The 25,697-nt window shown below is 33.6% G+C and overlaps 2 protein-coding genes across 4 annotated transcripts in view; one reads left to right on the plus strand and one right to left on the minus strand.

Moving 5' to 3' along the window:
• The window catches only part of LOC144443823 (putative phospholipid-transporting ATPase IM), an 88,573-nt gene extending 75,251 nt beyond the window's left edge, over positions 1-13,322 (plus strand). Inside the window, exons 18-26 of one of the 3 annotated variants that reach the window (XR_013481709.1) lie at positions 3-296; positions 1,793-1,976; positions 4,355-4,436; positions 5,168-5,309; positions 5,694-5,777; positions 6,816-6,957; positions 7,995-8,098; positions 8,364-10,881; positions 10,916-13,322. Coding sequence is in view for 1 of the 3 variants with exons in the window: in XM_078133384.1 (XP_077989510.1) it covers positions 3-296; positions 1,793-1,976; positions 4,355-4,436; positions 5,168-5,309; positions 5,694-5,777; positions 6,816-6,957; positions 7,995-8,098; positions 8,364-9,044 (1,713 nt within the window). In the remaining 2 variants the exon portion in view is untranslated. Of the gene's footprint in view, positions 1-2; positions 297-1,792; positions 1,977-4,354; positions 4,437-5,167; positions 5,310-5,693; positions 5,778-6,815; positions 6,958-7,994; positions 8,099-8,363 lie in introns of all 3 variants that reach the window. The other 2 variants (XR_013481708.1, XM_078133384.1) reach the window with 2 other exon arrangements.
• Positions 13,323-16,399: 3,077 nt separating this feature from the next.
• LOC144443593 (pyroglutamyl-peptidase 1-like) lies at positions 16,400-23,491 on the minus strand. The gene is made up of 5 exons (XM_078133133.1): positions 23,440-23,491; positions 22,404-22,573; positions 21,403-21,516; positions 17,086-17,204; positions 16,400-16,574 (listed from the first exon to the last, which is right to left on the minus strand). Exons 1-5 carry the CDS (start codon positions 23,468-23,470, stop codon positions 16,400-16,402), a joined length of 609 nt encoding a protein of 202 aa, XP_077989259.1. The 5' UTR covers positions 23,471-23,491.
• Positions 23,492-25,697: the final 2,206 nt, after the last annotated feature.

Genomic DNA, 25,697 nt, shown 5'->3' on the forward strand with positions numbered 1-25,697 from the left:
AGGCCAATATCAAGATCTGGGTATTAACAGGAGACAAACAAGAGACTGCTATCAACATTGGGTATTCATGTAGACTACTCACTGAAGATATGAATAAAGTATTCATCATATCAGCCAGTGATGAATTAGGTGTCAAAGAGGAACTTGGTGAAGTCTTAAAGGAATTGAAAGATAAAATTGGACTGAAAGATGAGGACAGTGATGATGAAGATGATGATGTCAGTATTGCAAAGAAGAATCCTGACCACTTTGAAGGCATCTATGAATTTGCACTTGTCATTAATGGACACAGTTTGGTTAGTATAAGACTTCTTAGCTATAGATATGACTATCAGTTAGCACTTGTCATTAATGGACACAGTTTGGTTAGTACAAGACTTCTTAGCTATAGATATGACTATTAGTTTAGTAGTTGTCATTAATGGACACAGTTTGGTTAGTACAAGACTTCTTAGCTATAGATATGACTATCAGTTTAGCAGTTGTCATTAATGGACATAGTTTGGTTAGTATAAGACTTCTTAGCTATAGATATGACTATCAGTTTAGCAGTTGTCATTAATGGACACAGTTTGGTTAGTATAAGACTTCTTAGCTATAGATATGACTATCAGTTAGCACTTGTCATTAATGGACACAGTTTGGTTAGTACAAGACTTCTTAGCTATAGATATGACTATCAGTTTAGCAGTTGTCATTAATGGACACAGTTTGGTTAGTACAAGACTTCTTAGCTATAGATATGACTATCAGTTTAGCAGTTGTCATTAATGGACACAGTTTGGTTAGTATAAGACTTCTTAGCTATAGATATGACTATTAGTTTAGTAGTTGTCATTAATGGACACAGTTTGGTTAGTATAAGACTTCTTAGCTATAGATATGACTATCAGTTAGCACTTGTCATTAATGGACACAGTTTGGTTAGTACAAGACTTCTTAGCTATAGATATGACTATCAGTTTAGCAGTTGTCATTAATGGACACAGTTTGGTTAGTACAAGACTTCTTAGCTATAGATATGACTATCAGTTAGCACTTGTCATTTCAATAATTTGGTTAGTGCAACCACTTCCACAGATATCTTCATTGTATAAATTCACACATGTCATTGATAGACACAGTTGTGTTAAGCTAAATGCAACCCTGGAAATGCAACCTGTTGTTTGGGACATTTTGAAGGCAATTGTACTTGGTCATATAATAGGTATTATATAAAATTGTAAAGCTAATAAGAAAGTGCATTGTATAATATACTACTTTACTGAAGGTCAAACACAATATTGGCAAAGAAGATTCAAGGTTTGTTTGAAATGCTGAGTTTCTGTCTTTATAAGCGTACATATCAAACTATTATGAAAACTTAAGATAAAAGAAAAAACAACAGATTTTGAAAATACACTATTATAACAGTTGCTTGTGTTTCTGCATCATACTATTAATACTTTGTTCATTTCTCCATGTAGGATTTCATGTAAAACTGGGTGCTAAAATGTGTGCTAACTGTGTGCTAAAATGTGTGCTAAATGTGTGCTAAAATGTGCACTATCGAGCATAAATTTCATTAATGCCTTGATGTTGATGCCCATCACAGACAATACAAGGAGGTTTGTGTGCCAATGTATGCTTGAACTATTGTGTGAGCCCATATCACAGTTTTTTGGTGAGCAGTATTGCGATATAGTGTGTAGTATACTTGTTGTCAAACCTGGTCTATGTCTTTGGGAAGTTTTGTACCCAGTTTACACTCAGTTCACAGTGTCTGACTAAGTCTTCATTTTTGTTCCTATAGGCACACGCTTTGATGCCTGAGTTTGAGAAGGACTTCCTAGATGCTGCTAGTTTGTGTAAATCAGTGATATGTTGTCGTGTTACACCACTGCAGAAAGCCATGGTTGTTGACTTGGTCAAGAAATATAAAAAAGCAGTCACTTTATCCATAGGTGATGGGGCCAATGATGTCAGTATGATTAAAAGTAAGTCTTACATGTACAACAACTTGTTTGGGATTATATGGGCACAATTAAACCCCCTACCCAGGTAAATCATCCAACTCACCTTAGTATACACACCTCCCTGCCACACCTCAACTTGTTTGGGATTATATGGGCACAATTAAACCCCCTACCCAGGTAAATCATCCAACTCACCTTAGTATACACACCTCCCTACCACACCTCAACTTGTTTGGGATTATATGGGCACAATTAAACCCCCTCCCCAGGTAAATCATCCAACTCACCTTAGTATACACACCTCCCTGCCACACCTCAACTTGTTGGGGATTATATGGGCACAATTAAACCTCCTCCCCAGGTAAATCATCCAACTCACCTTAGTATACACCTCCCTGCCACACCTCAACTTGTTGGGGATTATATGGGCATAATTAAACCTCCTCCCCAGGTAAATCATCCAAATCACCTTAGTATACACCTCCCTGCCACAACTCAACTTGTTGGGGGTTATATGGGCACAATTAAACCCCCTACCCAGGTAAATCATCCAACTCACCTTAGTATACACCTCCCTGCCACACCTCAACTTGTTTGGGATTATATGGACACAATTAAACCCCCTACCCAGGTAAATCATCCAACTCACCTTAGTATACACACCTCCCTGCCACACCTCAACTTGTTTGGGATTATATGGGCACAATTAAACCTCCTCCCCAGGTAAATCATCCAACTCACCTTAGTATACACACCTCCCTGCCACACCTCAACTTGTTGGGGATTATATGGGCACAATTAAACCCCCTCCCCAGGTAAATCATCCAACTCACCTTAGTATACACACCTCCCTGCCACACCTCAACTTGTTGGGGGTTATATGGGCACAATTAAACCCCCTACCCAGATAAATCATCCAACTCACCTTAGTATACACACCTCCCTGCCACAGTATTGCAGTATTGCGATATATATGCACAAACCTCCTCCCCAGGTAAATCATCCAACTCACCTTAGTATACACCTCCCTGCCACAACTCAACTTGTTGGGGGTTATATGGGCACAAACCTCCTCCCCAGGTAAATCATCCAACTCACCTTAGTATACACCTCCCTGCCACAACTCAACTTGTTGGGGGTTATATGGGCACAAACCTCCTCCCCAGGTAAATCATCCAACTCACCTTAGTATACACCTCCCTGCCACAACTCAACTTGTTGGGGGTTATATGGGCACAAACCTCCTCCCCAGGTAAATCATCCAACTCGCCTTAGTATACACCTCCCTGCCACAACTCAACTTGTTGGGGGTTATATGGGCACAAACCTCCTCCCCAGGTAAATCATCCAACTCACCTTTAGTATACACCTCCCTGCCACAACTCAACTTGTTGGGGGTTATATGGGCACAAACCTCCTCCCCAGGTAAATCATCCAACTCACCTTAGTATACACCTCACTGCCACAACTCAACTTGTTGGGGGTTATATTGGCACAAACCCCCTCCCCAGGTAAATCATCCAACTCACCTTAGTATACACCTCCCTGCCACAACTCAACTTGTCCCCTGAAACCCTGCTGACACTGCTTCAGACAAAGACACCAGTGTGTGAGCTCCCTTGATATCATCATAGCATAAGACAGTCCCCTGAATTCATTATAAACTTATTCTGCATGTCTGTGATTGTGAATTTAGCCTTTACCATTCTGCATGGAAATTATGGCAACACTGTCCTACCAAAGTAACACCTTTAGATTGTGGGGTGTGTGAGGGAGGATGTCTACTGGTAAGATAGTAATCATTTCAACTTATAGGATAGGATAGGATAGGATATGATATGATATGATATGATATGATATGATATGATATGATATGATATGATATGGTATGATATGGTATGATATGATATGATATGATATGATATGATATGATATGATATGATATGGTGTGATGATATATGATATGATATGATATGATATGATACGATATGATATGGTGTGATGATATATGATATGATATGATATGATATGATATGATATGATATGATATGATATGATATGGTGTGATGATATATGATATGATATGATATGATATGATATGATATGATATGGTGTGATGATATATGATATGATATATGATATGATATGATGATATATGATATGATATGGTGTGATGATATATGATATGATTATATATGATATGATATGATGATATATGATATGATATGATACAATGTAAAATACATAAAGATATGTAACAAAATAGAAATAAACTTTCTTTCTTTTCCATAACTTCAGTGAATGTGTAGACTTCTGTGCATTATCAACTTGTTTGTTTTTTAGATTAAAATTTCAGTAAATTAATTTTTGTTTGTTTGTTTGCTTTGTTTTTCTTTCAGCTGCTCACATTGGAGTTGGTATCAGTGGTCAAGAAGGAATGCAAGCAGTGTTAGCAAGTGATTTCTCATTTGGACAGTTCAAATATCCTTTTCATTTTCTTGCTAATTTGCCACATTTATTTCCTGGTTGTAATTTTTGTTCATCAAAATCTTCCAAATAAACAAATTGTTGACAAATAAATTAGCAGGACCATATCTTAAATAAATTAGCAGGACCATATCTCAAATTATTGACAAATAAATTAGCAGGACCATATCTCAAATTATTGACAAATAAATTAGCAGGACCATATCTTAAATTGTTGACAAATAAATTAGCAGGACCATATCTTAAATTGTTGACAAATAAATTAGCAGGACCATATCTTAAATTGTTGACAAATAAATTAGCAGGACCATATCTCAAATTGTTGACAAATAAATTAGCAGGACCATATCTTAAATTGTTGGCAAATAAATTAGCAGGACCATATCTCAAATTGTTGACAAATAAATTAGCAGGACCATATCTTAAATAAATTAACAGGACCATATCTCAAATAAATTAGCAGGACCATATCTTAAATTCATATTGTACAATTATGGATATTACACCAACTGTCCTATACATCAAAGTATGGGATAACATTCTCCAGTTGTAATGTATATTTCAAATAACAAAAAGTAACGAAATGGTCCTGACCAGTAACTTTGGCTTCACTGTAAGTGTCATTTCTTAGTGCTAATCTCTAGAATATGATAATAATCATTTTAATAAACCACATTAAATTTGTCCAATTATGTATGAACATATTTATCTTAACTCCGTACCACATACTTGGAGAGGCTTCTGTTGGTCCATGGTAGATGGTCTTATATGAGGATGTGTAAATTTTTAGACTATTTTTTCTACAAGAATTTTGCATTTACAATGTGTCATTTCTGGTTTGCGTTCTTCTGTGGTTTTTCAGCACAGGTAAGCTATGATTGATACTCTATATACATGTATGTTTCTATACTTAGGATTGTCAATTAATACTAAATACAGTATAGATGTATTAGGATTGTCAGTTAAATACTAAATACATTGTGGATGTATTAGGATTGTCAATTAATACTAAATACATTGTAGATGTATTCGGATTGTCAATGCTAAATACATTATAGATGTATGAGGATTGTCAATTAATACTAAATACATTGTAGATGTATTAGGATTGTCAATTAATACTAAATACATTGTAGATGTATTTGGATTGTCAATCTCAAATATACTTATACATGTAGTTGTCTAACTATTGCCAATTCTATGTGCTTTGTAATAATTATATAATATTTTCATTGTTTTTTTCTTGCACAGACTGTGTATGATCAATGGTTTATTACTCTGTACAATATTATATTTACATCCCTGCCAGTCATAGCATTGGGTATTTTTGACCAAGTAAGTTCATTATTGACATGTCCAAATTTACATTATAATGGTTTTGTATTCAACATTATATGAAGTAACATTTTCAGTCTTATCTAAGATGACATTGATTTGATTAAAGTTATCCTATATTTAAGAATTGTAATATCTTTGGATTGCTGAATTGTCGCTATCATTGACTGAATGACTATGTACCATTCATGATACTCATTTAGATTGCCACATGGTAACTTCTGTTAGCCAGTTAGGGCCAGGAATATAATACAGGGCGTGAATTTTATACCAATACAGAATGCACCAGATAGTCAAAATACACCTGTTCACAGTTTTATGTTTTCAGAAGTTTTCTCTGTGTGCTCCTTGTCATGGTGCCATCAAAGCATTAATAGGGGCGAGGGCACCATATTATACCCACATACTACCGAATGAACTCTCATTGTTATGAATTTACTTTAGTCATAGCCTCAACTGGCCATTGAATGTACACGTACACCATAGATATTACCAAAGGAATCAAGTGTTGTGATTAATTATGACCATAGCCTCTACAAGCAGAATTAAGTGGACCTTGATACAAACAGGGAAAGTAAACGGTCAAATGAATTGGATTAATAACACTTGGTAGAGCTAGAATGTTGGAAGTACAGAGACAGGTCTTACATTCCATCGTTTGATACAAACAGTTTGACCTCTTTATACAATAGCTCACAGTAACATTCACAAATGAATTCAAAGTTCCCTTTGCTTTTCATGGCTACATAATGAGACTAGAAAACTGTTCTTATTAAACCATGAAATATATTTAATTACCAGTAAATACAAGTCTCTGTACTTCCAATATGCAGTGCTATTTAATTTGTACTAAAGCAATGTTTACTTTCACTGTTCATAACAATTTTCACTTGTAACTGCTTGCCTGTATTAATTACCGATCGGAGTGTCATGCTAATTTTAATCTTTAAACCATGGCCATAGAGGGCGCCAACCTGTCATGTAGATATTACAGTATGCATTGAGTGTTAAAATGACTTCTTTCTGTTTCATCAACAGGATGTAAATGCTGCTAATTGTGTAAGATATCCTAAGCTGTACATTCCTGGTCAAAAGTTCCAAGGTTTCAATGCGTGGGTCTTTTTTAAGAGTATGTTGCATGGTGTGTTTACCTCCTTGGCTTTATTCTACATACCATATTGTAAGTTACAATCTTTTCTCTCAGATTTGGTTGAAAATTTAGAAAATTAATTCTATAAAACTATGGTAACCACCAAATTAGTGCCAGACTTTCCAAAGGAATATCCTTCATTGATTAGTAATTAAAAATGTCTAAATATTAATGTTTCTTGGGAAATGTTGGTATAGTAGTGTTTGTCTTTCTGTCCATATCTGTCTGTCTCTGTGATGTACACTGTCAATCTGATTAAAATCTGATGTAGTGTACTCAGCATGATTTCTTTTTAGGTCTTACATTTATTGTCGTTTGTTCTTTTGTGAGTGTCTGTTACCTACACCTGACACAATACCATAGATTCTCTCAAGCCATAGGAGAGCGCTGAGTGAATTTACTGAACGAATAAGAATGCGTAATGAGCCAAAACATATGGGTACAAATTCAGAGAGCTCTGTTCAAAAAGAGCACAAGCACAGAGTGCAGACAATGATGTTATTGTTATTGTTTGATGCTTCTCTTTCTTTCAATTTTGAACTTCGAGTGTTATATTGTAAGACAGATTCTGGTTGGCTATTCGAAGTATGAGATTGTGTTGACGAAAAATCATGGTACTGTGTCAGATGTAGGTATTGGGCACTTACCAAAGAACAAACAACAAACAACAATAAACGTAAGAGCTAAAAAGAAATTGTGCTGAGTACACTACATTGGATTTTAATCAGATTGGGACTGACCTTAACTGTGACAAAATGTAACACATGGGATAGTTAGGATTATAATAAATATGTAAATAAAAACTAAGTTTGGTAAGAAACAATAGAAGTATGCTATATATGGATAATTTATGAGTCTTTATTATGCAATTGGAATTTTAATTTTAATTTAGTGAACTGATTACTCAAAAAATTATGTTGCAACAATTATCATGTAAAATGTAATAATATATAATATTATGCATGTGATGTGTTACTGACAAAAACTTTCTACTACAGGTGAATATTATCACTAGACAAATAACGCATTCATTTGGTTGATTCAAGTCGGTGTTTTATATATTACAGGTGCCTACAGGGAAGGTATTGCTCCAGATGGTGATGTTGTAGATCATCAGAGTCTGTTTGGTGCTACCCTGGCATCTTTACTTGTCACCATAGTCAACTTACAGGTATTACTAAATGTTTCTTCACATTGTGATACACGTATTCCCTTAGTTATGGGTATGTGTAGGCTAGATTATATCATCATCAGTATTATTAACCCTTGGAGCACTGTATACCCATATGTACCCTCACCTGTATACCCATATGTACCCTTACCTGTATATCCATATGTACCCATACCTGTAAGGGTACATATGGGTATACAGGTAAAGGTACATATGAATACCTGTATACAGATTGTTAACTTTGTATCACTTTGTTACATTACAGATTGCTCTGGATACATCTTATTGGACAGTGTTGAATCATATTGTGATCTGGGGTAGCATGGCTATCTATTGGATTGTGATATTTCTAATGTATTGTGACCCCCTGTATGAGTTGTTTGGTACAGCATTTACGTATGTTGGCACAGGAAGACAGATGGTTACCACACCTGCATTCTGGTTTTGCCTTCTACTTGCTATTGTTATTGTCCTTGGACCCGTTGCAGCCAAACGTGCCTTGCTATTAGATGTCTCACCGTCCCTCTCTGACAGAATCCGTGTCCTGCAGCAGAAACACAAGTTGAAATCTGGAGAAGTACAGTTAAAGATGATCAGAAAACGTCCATCCACTTCCAGACCAGGATCCAGTTATGCCTTCTCACACCAAGAAGGTTATGGGGCACTCATCACGTCTGGAAGGATGGGATCAAGACGAGGTAGGAGAGGAGGAGATAGCAAAGATAAAACTGATGAGGATGCAAGTAGAGTGAACAGTAGTGCAGACAGCAGAACAGAGAGTAGAATGGATGATGAAGACAAAAAGTCACATGGTGGTAAACTTCCTAGTGTCACTGATGATCAACAAATTGTGATTCAAGATGCTGAAGATATTGAAGACTCTGATATTGAGCAAACAACACTGGAGGAAAGACCCAACAGCATCATAAGCAACCATAAAGCCTGACTGGCAGCGGGACTCAAACCTAACAAAGTTTCACCAACACCAACACCTCCCTAGATAGGGCAGTATTTTAAGTTCTTTGTGTTTGAGAAGACAAATCCACTGACATACGTAGGATTGTAATTTGAATTATTTTCATTATGAGGACCAATCATATTACTTTTTGGTATCAAAAACATTCTATTATAAACCTGGGTCACAAAAACAGTTATCAGATGATGTTTATTATGGTGATGGAATTTGGTGAACAAGGGTTGAGTCCCACAAAGGGCATTTGTTGCCCACTCCTAATCAGTTTTATTAATATTTTAATTGCAATTTTCAACAAAATATGTGAAGGATGTTATTTTTCTTGTCTTTTTTTTTACAATATTATATAGAGAAAACCAAGCGTAAGGTGGAGTGTGTGCAATACCTTAATTGCTGCAATTGTTATTTGTTACTTCTATGGTGGGAGACATATCTTACTTTCAAGGAAGAGACTTTGAAAGACTTTAAATAATACCTCTATCTGCTTGAATAGTCTTAGAATGTGTTCTGAGTGTAATACTTCAAATGAATTTGACAACTTTTGAAGGTAATGAAAATTAAGATTGTTTTATTTTGTAAGATACATATCTCACGACAATAACAAGAAATTGAAATTATACAGTAACTGTATTTTCACTGGACTTTGTCTTTACTAATTGAACTCATTTTTCTCCCCTTAATAAAGTGTCATACACAGACATGTAATTTGTAATGCCAATGTGTGTTATTACATGTGAGCTGTAAAACTACATGTAATTATTAGTACTTCATTGAGTGGAATATTACATCAATATGATTAATCACATAATGGCACATGGCATTACACACAGATTGTCTACTTTTATGTCAAGCAATTTGTTGCCATTAAACAGCTCTGTGCACAATGATACATTTCAACAATTAATTAAATGTCGACTAAATGGCACTTGGAACAGTGTACAATGTTCGTTTTCAAGGCAGCATAACAAAATATCTGACCCTTTCTTTCAAAGAAAATAACTTTGCACTTGATCTTTATTATCAAGGTATACTAGATACAATACATCCTGTACTATCAAGGTATACTAGATACAATACGTCCTGTACTATCAAGGTATACTAGATACAATACGTCCTGTACTATCAAGGTATACTAGATACAATACGTCCTGTACTATCAAGGTATACTAGATACAATACGTCCTGTACTATCAAGGTATACTAGATACAATACATCCTGTACTATCAAGGTATACTAGATACAATACGTCCTGTACTATCAAGGTATACTAGATACAATACGTCCTGTACTATCAAGGTATACTAGATACAATACGTCCTGTACTATCAAGGTATACTAGATACAATACGTCCTGTACTATCAAGGTATACTAGATACAATACTTCCTGTACTATCAAGGTATACTAGATACAATATGTCCTGTACTATCAAGGTATACTAGATACAATACTTCCTGTACTATCAAGGTATACTAGATACAATACTTCCTGTACTATCAAGGTATACTAGATACAATACATCCTGTACTATCAAGGTATACTAGATACAATACGTCCTGTACTATCAAGGTAATATACTAGATACAATACTTCCTGTACTATCAAGGTATACTAGATACAATATGTCCTGTACTATCAAGGTATACTAGATACAATACTTCCTGTACTATCAAGGTATACTAGATACAATACGTCCTGTACTATCAAGGTATACTAGATACAATACGTCCTGTACTATCAAGGTATACTAGATACAATACTTCCTGTACTATCAAGGTATACTAGATACAATACGTCCTGTACTATCAAGGTATACGAGATACAATACTTCCTGTACTATCAAGGTATACTAGATACAATACGTCCTGTACTATCAAGGTATACTAGATACAATACTTCCTGTACTATCAAGGTATACTATCAAGGTATACTCAGCCTAGCTCCTATACAACACATTATGATTACTACCATAATCTCCACTCAGTTATAGAGAAAGTCGTTATTCTAATACAGAAATCTGTGCTACCCCCAACTGTGTTCATATAAACATGATGATGTCATCATGTCTCCACATGATTTTAGTTACAGACTGGAGAGGTAGAGATCAGTTAATGAGCAATTGTCTAAAGGAACTAACTAATTGTAACTGCCTGTCAATTTGTAATGGTTTACTATTGACATACATCATTTAGCACAGATTTCTGTGTTAAATAGAGTAACGACTTTCCCTATACGTGAGTAAAGATAATTGTAAGGCGTTGTATAAGAACTAGACTAGGTATTCTAGATACAATACTTCCTGTACACTGAATTTGTCTAGTAATAAAAAGTGGAATCACAGATGTAGGACATATACTGCCATAAATTAAGTATACATAGTGCAATTGTTTTCAGATCCATTACTGCGCAAAAATAATACTGTGTTAAGTATTCAATAGTTAGTAAATACTGAATTCCATGAATATCAAGTATATGACTGTACACTATGTTTCATTTCCAAAGACAGAGACTTGAAAACAGAAAGATTCAAATTTTGAAAAGAAACTAACACTTGTTTGCAAATGTTTAGAATGTTTTCAAATTAAAAATGATTATTTTCGTGTTATGTTCAGTCTTATTCTTTCATACTGTTGTTATTTGTATTAACAAATTTCTATCAAAACTTTTTTACCAGTCCTGCTAAAAATTGATGTTATTCAGAATTTGGCATCTAACCTTTGATTCACACAACACAATCCTAATTTTCTATGCAACAAGAAAACTGAAACCTAAAGTGTTGAAATCTTGAAATACCGGCATTAAGTCACTGTAGTTTTATAGAATACTCAGTAAACTCTTAGATTATCTGCCAATATGTTATGTAACAATTGCACCAAAAAAAAAGAAGAAGCAATAATTCAAAAACAACTGGGGGATTTCTCTGTTTGGCAATATATATATATATTTTTTAAATTCAACTTGAGAAATGTAGTAGGTAACATAATGTGAAGTTACATGCATATGTTGATTGAATGTTTTGAACTTGAATTTGTAAGATAATTATGTTGGCCAATTAGCTTAATTAATTGATCGCTGATCAACTGTTTTTATCAAATTTAGTCAGTTCTGAACATTCCATTCCATTTTTAAGGGGTGGTGGGGGGTGTTGATATTACTTTCTATAAAGAATCATTTGACCTTTGACCTTGTTGCTGTATCTATGACTGCAATGTTTCATAATGAAGCCATGAATTTCTGTGTCATTTCATGGTGTGGTATAGGTAAGAAGATGTATTTTGTGCAATCGTAGTTGCAAGCAGATATTGACAATTAGAAAACTAAATCTTATGTGTTGTTGATTTCCAGGCTTCTGTAATAATGTATTACTCTGATGTAATAGGAGTTATTCTTGTGTATATTTCATGCTCTATCTATCTCAGGTTCAATATTGCTGTGTGAAGAGAACACAAGAGGCTGCTGTTCAAGTAGATGTCATGTTACATGTACAGCAATACTAAATATTATAATGTGTCTAAAGTCAAATTGTCTCCAACTATACATGTATATAGAGTGTAGCTATAAACTGCATGTATTTATTTTATTCCACAATAGATAACAGAAAGTGTATTTTTATATCAATTCCTTATATCTGGGAAATCTATAATAGATAATAATGATAGATGAGGCTGATGTTGTAAATGTTTTTTTTTTGTATCGTCATAGTAACTAACTTTTACTTTGGTTACTTCATAAGGTGTGTTTTCATAACCATAGTGAGTTATCCAATTTTATAGTATTTGATTTTAGGCTACTATAGTTTGCACTGCCAGTCAGATGAATCAAAGCAATACAATTATAACTTGTAATCCTGTGTCAAATATTTTGTAATGAAGCACTGACATAAGACATAAACATTACAAAAAGGAAACTAGTGACAATCAGTAACCATTTGTGGTTGGATGATGTAAATTTTTAGTAAATGGAGGTGCCTACCTTACTTCTGTATCTACAAATAACTAAGTTTGAAGACAATTATGTATTATGCAGACAGTCTAGTCTACTGTTGTTTTTTCTCCTGCCCTGACATGGTGTAAAGTTACTATCTTATATGTCTTTGAGTTTCTATCAGAAGTGACTCAAGAAAAGTAACTTGTGATGAATTGTAACTTGTGGACCATCTCTGACATAAATCAATTAAACAAATGGTGACTTTGATTACCATGTCTAAAGGGTCTACTTTTTCTTTCAGTTGTTGGTAAATAAAACTACACAATGAACTGATTTTACATATGGCTTTATGTTGTGTGAATTATTTTATACACAAAACCTGCTACACTGAGTACACTAAAACCTGCTACACCGAGTATACTAAAATGGTCTATAACATGTATCCTGATGATACAATACTATAGACAATCTTACAATACAAAGTTGTATGTGTTTTCCTGATAGATGTCCCTGCACCCCCACCCCCACCCCACCCCACCATTACTGTTTAGATCAGTATGTGAAATTATTGTGTGTCAGTATGGGCCTATTATTTTAGTGAGATGAGATTTTAGAATGGCTTTTTTATTTTTGTCAGGTGGAGTCCCACTGTCCATAACTTGATTATAACTTGAACAGGGGTTAATTGTATTTGATTATTTTTATCAGAATGATAAGAGATGTTGTATGACAATGGGTATAATTGACATTTGAGCTGGGGTTATTCCTTCAGCAAGGTTTGAATAATTAAATGGAATTTGACCAGGTGGTAAATTTGAGCCAAACTGGTATTGGATGGCCCCATCATAAAGTTCTACTCTCAAATAATCCTTGTTCAATCTCAATGTTATTGATCAGAGACTGGATTGTGATTATTTGGGAAAAAGCTATATATTTATTTTACTAAGAATTACAATGCCAAAAGTTTGGGGGTTTTAGCAGAACGTTATGCTTGGGATAATGTATGAGCAGGGACTGTCCTTTGTACATGAAGTGTTACTTGATCGAACAACATTATTTAGGTATTGAGATGAGTTATTTTTGCATGTGTAATGTATTCCAGTGGGATTTGTGTGGATGTTACTTGACCTTCGTAGCTAGTTGAACCACATCTAGAGTACTTATCCAGATGAGTCACTATGTAAATTGCCAATAACCCATTTGATTTGAGTTTAACCCAAAACTGGCAGGACCTTTATTTTGGCTTCCATTCATACATCTTTGTGTGTGTGTGTGTGTGTGTGTGTGTGTGTGTGTGTGTGTGTGTGTGTGTGTGTGTGTGCACAGTTGTCTTTGATATGCACGTAAGCCAATTTCATACAAATTTTGCACAAAGGTGACATACCATAATGGGCACATCTCTTAGTTCGGGACCTAACATCAAATTTGAAGAAAGCTTTGCAGTCAGTTAGGAAGATTAAATGCAGATCAAACTGTCATAAACTTGACTTTCAAGCTGTTGATTTGTAGACAACCTAAAACTTGTACTCAAAGGTAGTAGGTGTGAATAGGTTTCAACCTTCCACAGATCTATTTAATCCTCAACATATTGGCAATATGAACAAAAAAACCTGATCAATGGTTAACACACTAACACAAAGAATTAACACACTGCACATTAAAGTCGTACCAAATTTATTTTAATAACTTGTAATGTGTAAATGAAATTTCAGATTGGTTATTTCTAGGTTATAGTCATTGTTGTTCCCCTGAATTTCAACAGTGTTGTTTTAAGTTACAATTTTACTGTACTACAGTTATTAATTCTCCATTCCATATTCCCATGACTACACAGGGTCAAAAAAAGATAGATTCCTCGGTACTGTTTTGTTCTTTCATATATGTCAATGATGTTTCCAATTTGAATCAAACCAAGACAATGTAATGATTTTAACTTTAACAGAATAAACTTAATTTCTCATTGCAGTTTTTCTGAGTTTCTCTGATTTTGTTGATCGATACCTTCTCTCCAAATCCTTTCAAAGATCAGAATCATGCATGGCTTACTAGGCAGTCCTGAGGAGTATGGGCTGGAGTACGGGGAGAGGGTCGGTATCACAATTGACAGGAATCATACATAGAATAGATACTGCTGGTATGTACAGGATAACACCTACACTTAGAGAACAGTACACAATGACCTAAAAGTTACGTAAAGTTTTTACTAATTGTCACAGTTTAGCAGAAAACATTGGAATGAATAATAATGTATAGTGTTGATGTTTTAAGATTCGTATTACACCTGTTTTGTCTTTTAATGTGTATTTATCTGTAAATCTGACAGGGTGCGATTGCGTTGAAAACACAATAATGCCATTTTGTCATTATTAAAGGGTACTACAGCATGATTTGAACGTGACGTGTCAACTCTTCCAGAAGAGATATGAGGAAAGTGTTTAATGTCTGTGTGACCAGAATGAGAGTCACCAAGAACTGAATGTAGACAACATTTTTCGCTCTGCTAGACAACTAATGTTCAAAGTCATCTAGATTTACTCGTCATCTGAACTGGGTCGTACATTAACACACAAAAAAAACACATATGAGGAGCCCCAGTAAATACCTGGGTAGATTACCTACTTATACTCTCAGAAGCCAATGAGACAGCAGATAACATGTGAGAGTGATCCCAAAGTAACACAACATCTTGAGAGCTATCCAATGATTGGTCCAGAACAAGTCATGTGATTGGGTGATCTAGTATAATTGGCTATATTTAGAATGATATGATGTCACACTATTTTGTAAGTTCACAGTCACAGTGATGTTATTTTCATTACATAATTGCAATTGCCACCAACTTCTTGAAATCCACACAAATGCTCACAAGTGGTATACTTCTGGAGGAAAAAATGAAATATAGCACAAAATAGTATATTTGCATAAAATATATAATTCCACTTATTTGATATGTTGACCAGAGCTGTGATGTTTACTATCGATTTGAATGCCACAAGATAACAATGAAAAGCAACCTCTTGTCATATGCTGACACTGATTGAAATTCATACAAGTTTCACAGATGTTTTGAATATAATTTTATCATTTAAAATTTAATATGTTACAAAATAATTATTGACGGCTACATAAAAAATTTCTAATTAGAAAAACATAATGCAAAATTATGATTTGTTGATGACTTGTTGATATGTCAATTTTCAAAAATATACAATTAATATAATCCAGGGTTTATATTAAAATATTAATCCAGTTATGGATTCTAAATCCATGTGGGTTTATATTTCCTTGATTACATAAATGTTAATCCAGTTATAACTCTAAATCCATGTGGGTTTATATTCCCTTGATTTCATAAATGTTAATCCAGTTATGGAATCTATCATTTCTATTTTTAATGTTCTTCATTGCTTGGAATCTTGAACTTCAATCTGTTTGAGTAAACTATGTGTAACTAGTTTGAGTCCAACAGCCAACTCTTCTGCAGTGTAAGGTTTTCCTAATGGTGGTACATGTACAAATGCACATGCTGAACAATTTTGATGGAGTGACAGGTAATAGGAATAATCACACAGGTATCTGAAATCAAAAACAAAAATACTACCAATGGCAATGTGCACAACTGAAATTCCATGTCTGAAGTACACATACAGTGAGAGAAAAACAACTCAAACATGAAAACAACCCCACATGATAATGGAACACCCCATGAACTTTAACCAAGTGATTATGTAAAATTATATAAACATACTTGTAAAATATGACATATTTTGACAGAAAATCACTCTTTGGACATTAAACTTGAAAACCACTGATCGGATCACTTTCATTTGAACAATTTTTCATCTACACACCATAAGCAATGTCCTAAGTTTGAAATCAATTGATCCAGTGGTTTCTCACTTTAAGTTGTTCATACACACACACACACACACACACACACATGCACACACACACACACACACACACACACACACACACACACACACACACACACACACACACACATGCACACAAATTGATTGAGTGATTGATTGATTGATTGACTGACTGACTGATTGATTGATTGATTGATTAATTGATTACTTACCTGCCTGGATCATTTGAAGTGACAGCTGTTAATCCATAATTGGACTTATTAATCTCATCACATACAGCCTGCATATTAAGACTTGACTTAATACAATCTGGACCATCATCAAGACAACACTGAAATCAAATATGAACATACATTGTACTCCTTACATTGTACAGTTACAGTCACAGCTCTTGGGGTCAAGGGTCATAACTTAGTAGTGAAGGGTTGATTTGTACATTCAGGAAACACAACATAAATTTTCTGTCTTACTTGGTAACTGATACATTGCTAACTGCAGTCCTAATTTTAAAAAGCTGAATCTAGAATTAACAGTTACTTTGTTATCTGAGGATCTGTCAAACTTCATAATGTAAAATTACAACAATTCTATCTCCTCAAACTTCATTTATGTAAAATCGAGGAAAAAACAGTGATTTTGAATGTTTTGACACATATTCAAATTACATATCCCATTATGTATAAGTTAGAGTGTTGTTGTAGCATAAGACTACCAGAAAGTAAATCTCCAATTTCTTGAATGTGTGAATGCTTGCATTTTGGCTTACATCTAGAAGAGTTCATAGGAGTCATTAGTAGCTTGTTATCCCTGATACTATATTAGCACACTTCAACACCTACCGCTACAACCTAAAAATACTTATTTTAAACAATAGATCTTGGAGCTGACACTAGTGTGTCTATGTTTCAACAGTTTTAAGTTGGCATGTACATGCTGATAGGTAAATAAATAATAATCTCTCTTTTTTTTCAGGACACTAAAAAACACAAAATAACTAAAAAGAGCACAATTACTTTCATACAATAGAGAACTTTTACTGTTACTTTGTTCAAGAAAACTCCAACCTATTATTAGTTACAAGCAAGAAAAAAATTGTGAGTCAGTACAAAGTTTTTAAATAGAGATGATAATAATGTACAAATGTAGAGTCACTGAATATTGTGCTAAATCTATAGATTTATATGAAGTCCTTGAAAATGAGACAGTGAATCCCCAAATTTCTTTTATGATTTTAAAAGGACCAGGAACAGGCTTTTACACGGCAAAGTTTGGAGAGAAGTGAAGAACTTTGATTTCCAGGGAAATTTGTCATTTACTTAATATGTATACATCAAGTGAATAGATTACTTCTATATACATCAAATGAATAGATTACTTCTATATACATCAAATGAATAGATTACTTCTATAACATCAAGTGAATAGATTACTTCTATATACATCAAGTGAATAGATTACTTCTATATACATCAAGTGAATACATTACTTCTATATACATCAAATGAATAGATTACTTTTATATACATCAAGTGAATAGATTACTTCTATATACATCAAGTGAATAGATCTAATGATGTCAACTACTTGATTGTTTGAGATCTAATGATGTCAACTACTTGATTGTTTTAGATCTAATAATGTCAACTACTTGATTGTTTTAGATCTAATAATGTCAACTACTTGATTGTTTTAGATCTAATGATGTCAACTACTTGATTGTTTTAGATCTAATAATGTCAACTACTTGATTGTTTTAGATCTAATGATGTCAACTACTTGATTGTTTTAGATCTAATGATGTCAACTACTTGATTGTTTTAGATCTAATAATGTCAACTACTTGATTGTTTTAGATCTAATGATGTCAACTACTTGATTGTTTTAGATCTAATAATGTCAACTACTTGATTGTTTTAGATCTAATGATGTCAACTACTTGATTGTTTTAGATCTAATGATGTCAACTACTTGATTGTTTTAGATCTAATAATGTCAACTACTTGATTGTTTTAGGTCTAATGATGTCAACTACTTGATTGTTTTAGATCTAATGATGTCAACTACTTGATTGTTTTAGATCTAATAATGTCAACTACTTGATTGTTTTAGATCTAATAATGTCAACTACTTGATTGTTTTAGATCTAATGATGTCAACTACTTGATTGTTTTAGATCTAATAATGTCAACTACTTGATTGTTTTAGATCTAATAATGTCAACTACTTGATTGTTTTAGATCTAATAATGTCAACTACTTGATTGTTTTAGATCTAATGATGTCAACTACTTGATTGTTTTAGATCTAATAATGTCAACTACTTGATTGTTTTAGATCTAATAATGTCAACTACTTGATTGTTTTAGATCTAATGATGTCAACTACTTGATTGTTTTAGGTCTAATGATGTCAACTACTTGATTGTTTTAGATCTAATAATGTCAACTACTTGATTGTTTTAGATCTAATAATGTCAACAAATTGATTGTTTTAGATCTAATGATGTCAACTACTTGATTGTTTTAGATCTAATAATGTCAACTACTTGATTGTTTTAGATCTAATGATGTCAACTACTTGATTGTTTTAGATCTAATGATGTCAACTACTTGATTGTTTTAGATCTAATAATGTCAACTACTTGATTGTTTTAGATCTAATGATGTCAACTACTTGATTGTTTTAGATCTAATAATGTCAACTACTTGATTGTTTTAGATCTAATAATGTCAACTACTTGATTGTTTTAGATCTAATGATGTCAACTACTTGATTGTTTTAGGTCTAATGATGTCAACTACTTGATTGTTTTAGATCTAATAATGTCAACTACTTGATTGTTTTAGATCTAATAATGTCAACTACTTGATTGTTTTAGATCTAATGATGTCAACTACTTGATTGTTTTAGATCTAATAATGTCAACTACTTGATTGTTTTAGATCTAATAATGTCAACTACTTGATTGTTTTAGATCTAATAATGTCAACTACTTGATTGTTTTAGATCTAATGATGTCAACTACTTGATTGTTTTAGATCTAATAATGTCAACTACTTGATTGTTTTAGATCTAATAATGTCAACTACTTGATTGTTTTAGATCTAATGATGTCAACTACTTGATTGTTTTAGGTCTAATGATGTCAACTACTTGATTGTTTTAGATCTAATAATGTCAACTACTTGATTGTTTTAGATCTAATAATGTCAACAAATTGATTGTTTTAGATCTAATGATGTCAACTACTTGATTGTTTTAGATCTAATAATGTCAACTACTTGATTGTTTTAGATCTAATGATGTCAACTACTTGATTGTTTTAGATCTAATGATGTCAACTACTTGATTGTTTTAGATCTAATAATGTCAACTACTTGATTGTTTTAGATCTAATGATGTCAACTACTTGATTGTTTTAGATCTAATAATGTCAACTACTTGATTGTTTTAGATCTAATAATGTCAACTACTTGATTGTTTTAGATCTAATGATGTCAACTACTTGATTGTTTTAGGTCTAATGATGTCAACTACTTGATTGTTTTAGATCTAATAATGTCAACTACTTGATTGTTTTAGATCTAATAATGTCAACAAATTGATTGTTTTAGATCTAATGATGTCAACTACTTGATTGTTTTAGATCTAATAATGTCAACTACTTGATTGTTTTAGATCTAATAATGTCAACTACTTGATTGTTTTAGATCTAATGATGTCAACTACTTGATTGTTTTAGATCTAATGATGTCAACTACTTGATTGTTTTAGGTCTAATGATGTCAACTACTTTATTGTTTTAGATCTAATGATGTCAACTACTTGATTGTTTTAGATCTAATGATGTCAACTACTTGATTGTTTTAGGTCTAATGATGTCAACTACTTGATTGTTTTAGGTCTAATGATGTCAACTACTTGATTGTTTTAGGTCTAATGATGTCAACTACTTGATTGTTTTAGACCTAATTATGTCAACTACTTGATTGTTTTAGACCTAATTATGTCAACTACTTGATTGTTTTAGGTCTAATGATGTCAACTACTTGATTGTTTTAGGTCTAATGATGTCAACTACTTGATTGTTTTAGGTCTAATGATGTCAACTACTTGACTATACTTTACAATAAAACTAAGTGCAAGAATTGGTAATGGTTGATAATGGTCAACTAAACCATCCATTTTGTTTGCCTAGTGTTGTGCTTCTTTCATGATTGACTTCGAAAACTAAAATCATGTCTGCCATCATTAGGTAACTGTTTGCAAATGATACTGAAATATAGTCACAAATATAAATACCTAAACAGTCAAATGGCCAAAGTTCACAATCTTAGACTAACATTTTTGTTCATACTTCCAATGGGTACATCAAAAGTTGTGGTTACTGAAGTCTATAGTTTATCAATACTGGCAAAGTTTGTCCCTATTTCAGGGCAGTTGAATATCAAATTTGACATTCAGACTTTGCCCTCTACTTGGAGTAACAAATTGAATGACTTTGTGGTCATCTTTGTGGTAAATACTCACCCCTGAGACTGGTTCTTTGTCATTTACGTCCTTTTTAGTGTACTCTGTATTGTGTGCCAACTCTTCCAGTGTTATTGCCTCTGCTATGCCAGATACACCAACATGGATCACAAGCTACAGACAGACAGACAGACAGACAGACAGACAGACAGACAGACAGACAGACAGACAGACAGACATGTACAAGTCAGAAAAGATAAACTACAAGTCAGAAAAGATAAAATCTATTTACCAAAATGTAATTGTATAGATTTTTGTTTCCAGAAAGACTTGCAGCGAAATAGCATAAACATTTCTTTCACTAAAGTGATAATTATTTTTAAATTAAATGATGTAGTAGCTACCAAGCATGAAGAGTATTCTTGTTCTCATCTAATCTTGAAAATGTTGTCTCACAACAAGATGATGTAGTCACAGGGGCAAGAGGGATTATTTATTACATGGTACCTGTAGATATGGAACTACAATGTACTATAACCATATCATTTGGTATTGATTACTGAGAACTCAAACCCAGCATTTAAGTATAATATGATATTACTCAATTATAAATAAAGATTGTGTACATACACATATAGCAAGGTAATTCCTATTATGCCATTATGTTAACTAACTTATTTCTTATTTCATGCCATGAAACTACATAAAGAAGTTAACAGTGTTATGTAACAGTTTCATTGCCTTTTCAATACTGCTTTACTGTAATATTGGTATATTGTATCTTTGGGCCGATGGCCTCTGAATACGGAACAAATAGACCACTTATATATATATATATATATATATATATATATATATATAATAATAATAATATAACTAACAATGCCAGAAGATAATTTGTATGGCCATGGAAGGCTGTTGTCATTATAAACAAAACAGTTCAATCACAGTTTTATGGATTTTCATTTTCATGTAAAAAAAAAAGGTGGGGGGGGGGGGGGTATAAACTCAGCGTGTGCCATATTTTATTGAGGGTGGTCAACATCATGTTTCTGCTGTACCTTAGGCTTGTGCTGTTTCCATAGCGATGGAACAATTTCCTTTACATCATCATACACAACTGGCAACTCCTGTGTTACTAAGGTAACATCCTCTCCCAGATCTATTTTCTTCAGTTCTTGTACAGCCGACCAGCTGACATTTGTTTTGTGATCCAAAAATGGACCAAACCCTTGTAATATGAAAAATAACTCATCTGACAAATCTTATCAAAAATTTAGAAAATGAATCATTATCAATTTGGCAAATTGATTTCCATTTTTATGTTTCTCAAATAGACCATATAATACAACATAGTCAGGTACAGTAAGAGTGGCTATATGATGTAGTACATTGTAGTCTATGAATGGCTACTGATAAACCTCTAGTCATGAGTCTGAGGCAATAGTGACAGTCACCTGACACCAGCACATGATGACATATACTGGGCATGCTGACAAACAAGAATTTGGTGGTCTCAATGTTGTGTGTTCTGGCAAAACATATGTGTTGCTTTATCATTGCCATACAGTGTGGCAACAACGGGAATATGTTGTAATTTAGGACGGTATTAATATCACTGAGTGCTGAGTAGGAGGAGTTTATAGTTATGACAGTACACTAAATGATGTATGGATATGACCTCGCCTCGTCCTCATAGCAACAGTTATTTATTATATAATGCACAAGGAAACGATAGCCACTGCCTTGCATTATAGATAGGCATGAATGGCACAATACGTTGTATTTACATTGATTAGTGTAAACATAAACACACAATACATAATTCTGCTGTGTTGGTTTGATGTCAGTAAAATCACACACCCTCTGTCACTACCAGGAGCAGAACGGAAAGAGCTCAAAAACAAACAAAGTGACTGAAAACTACTCAGCCAAAATCAAAACTGCAGCTGTGTGCGCACTAGATCAGTTCCGTAGTACCAAAATGTAACGTCAAAAAGGCATTCACAATTCACATGTCTGATTGATACATATATACATGTAGCTATAGTCCTATAATCTATCAGATTTAATACATTCAAACCTAACGTAGCCTACCTGTAACAACAACTGTTTTTCGATCGCACATTTTCACAGGCTTTGCATCGTCCATTGATCAGGTGATCAGTAATACTTTAAGGTCATGACCCTGGGAAACATGTGACCTAGGAATAACCATGACGTCGACGCGACGAAGCCGGCCGCGCCAATGCAAAGACAAGGAAACAATATTATTGCAGCTACTATAAATTATTTTAAAAACAGTGTTAAATTACAAATGAAGGGAAATTAAAGCCATGGCTGTGATAATTGCTTGCTGTTGAAATGTTCCTTTGGTAAAATGCTCACTGTGACACCATACTAATAATAATTTGTCTCAGTTTTACTAGTAGTATATTACAGTCAGGGGACTATGTGTAAAAAATACCACAAGATATTATAATCTACAAAGCCAAATATCATTAGTCAGTCGTTTTGTGTGTGTGAGAACGTGTTTTTGGTGTTTTTTACCGTGGCCGATAACGACAAACCGGTCTTCTAATTCAAGTGTCGGTCTTCTAGTTCAAAAAACCGGTCTTCTAATTCAAGTGTCGGTCTTCTAGTTCAAGTGTCGGTCTTCTAGTTCAAAAAACCGGTCTTCTAATTCAAGTGTCGGTCTTCTAGTTCAAATGTCGGTCTTCTAGTTCAAAAATCGGTCTTCTAGTTCAAGTGTCGGTCTTCTAATTCAAGTGTCGGTCTTCTAGTTCAAGTGTCGGTCTTCTAGTTCAAGTGTCGGTCTTCTAACTCAAGTGTCGGTCTTCTAGTTCAAGTGTCGGTCTTCTAATTCAAGTGTCGGTCTTCTAGTTCAAGTGTCGGTCTTCTAACTCAAGTGTCGCGTCCGTCTTCTCAGTTTTCTATACTATACTATACTATACTATACTATACTATACTTTACTATACTACTAGTATATACTATACGATACTATACTATATACGATACTATACTATATACGATACTATACTATATACTATACTATACGATACTATACTATATACTATACTATACCATACCATGCCATGCCATGCCATACCATACCATACCATACTATACTATACTATACTATACTATACTATACTATACTATACTATACTATACTATACTATACTATATACTATACTATACCATACTATACTATACTATACTATACTATACTATACTATACTAGACTATACTAGACCAATGGGATCTCATGTGATGATGTCCGGCTTTTGAGATATGTCTTACACTTGCACAACGTGTATCATCACATCGTGGCATCAGAAACTACTGTAGTTCCTGAAAATTTGATACTAGTCACTTTAGACGTGGTATATATGTACACAAATATGTTGCAGTCTGACGCAATGCAGTAAGTTGTCAAAGCACTTGACTCGCCAGTTACACAAACAATCGACTGTAGCATTCCAAAACCATCTCCTAAAACTATTATGTGATTCTCACGAAAAACATATTTAAATTTAATGGAGAATTCTACACACAAACATGTGTATGTAGCATTGGCTCTTAGGCATCACCCGAAATAGTCGACATAGCATTCCATGAACTGGAAAGTCGCATTATTGAAATCTATACGTCGAATAAATTATCACTCTGGACACGTTTCAGGGATGACGTTTTCATGATATTTTGTGGCACCCAAGTCGAACTAAATAATCTGAGTGAAAAAATAAACCAAATACATCCAACTTTCAAAATTTCGTTGGAAAGCTCAAATACGGAAGTAACATATCTTTTCAATCCAAAAATGTCAACGACACCAATAACACAAAGTATTGGATATCAAAACTCATTCCAATATTTACACAGGCAATCATGCCACCCAGACTCGGGTCCATTAAGGGTCAAACGATCAGATAGATACGAACATGTTGTAACGAAGAAGAATTTCAAAGAAAGTGAAATTCTTCACCGGGAAACTGGCGAAAAGAGGCTATAATGAAACATAAATAAATACTAGTAACTTGGGTCCACCATCATAATCCTGGCATCTCTATTTGATGAACAACACAAGTAAACTCTGGGCAAACAAATACGGGAATAGTATACTATACTATACTATACTATACTATACTATACTATACTATACTATACTATACTATACTATACTATACTATACTATACTATACTGTACTATAGTGTAGTATAGTATATAGTATAGTATATAGTGTATAGCATAGTATAGTATATAGTATATATTGTATAATATAGTATATAGTATATAATATAGTGTATAGTATAGTATAGTATAGTATAGTATAGTATAGTATAGCATAGT

The sequence above is a fragment of the Glandiceps talaboti genome, chromosome 12 (assembly GCF_964340395.1).
Source record: "Glandiceps talaboti chromosome 12, keGlaTala1.1, whole genome shotgun sequence".
Taxonomy (NCBI): Eukaryota; Metazoa; Hemichordata; class Enteropneusta; family Spengelidae; genus Glandiceps; species Glandiceps talaboti.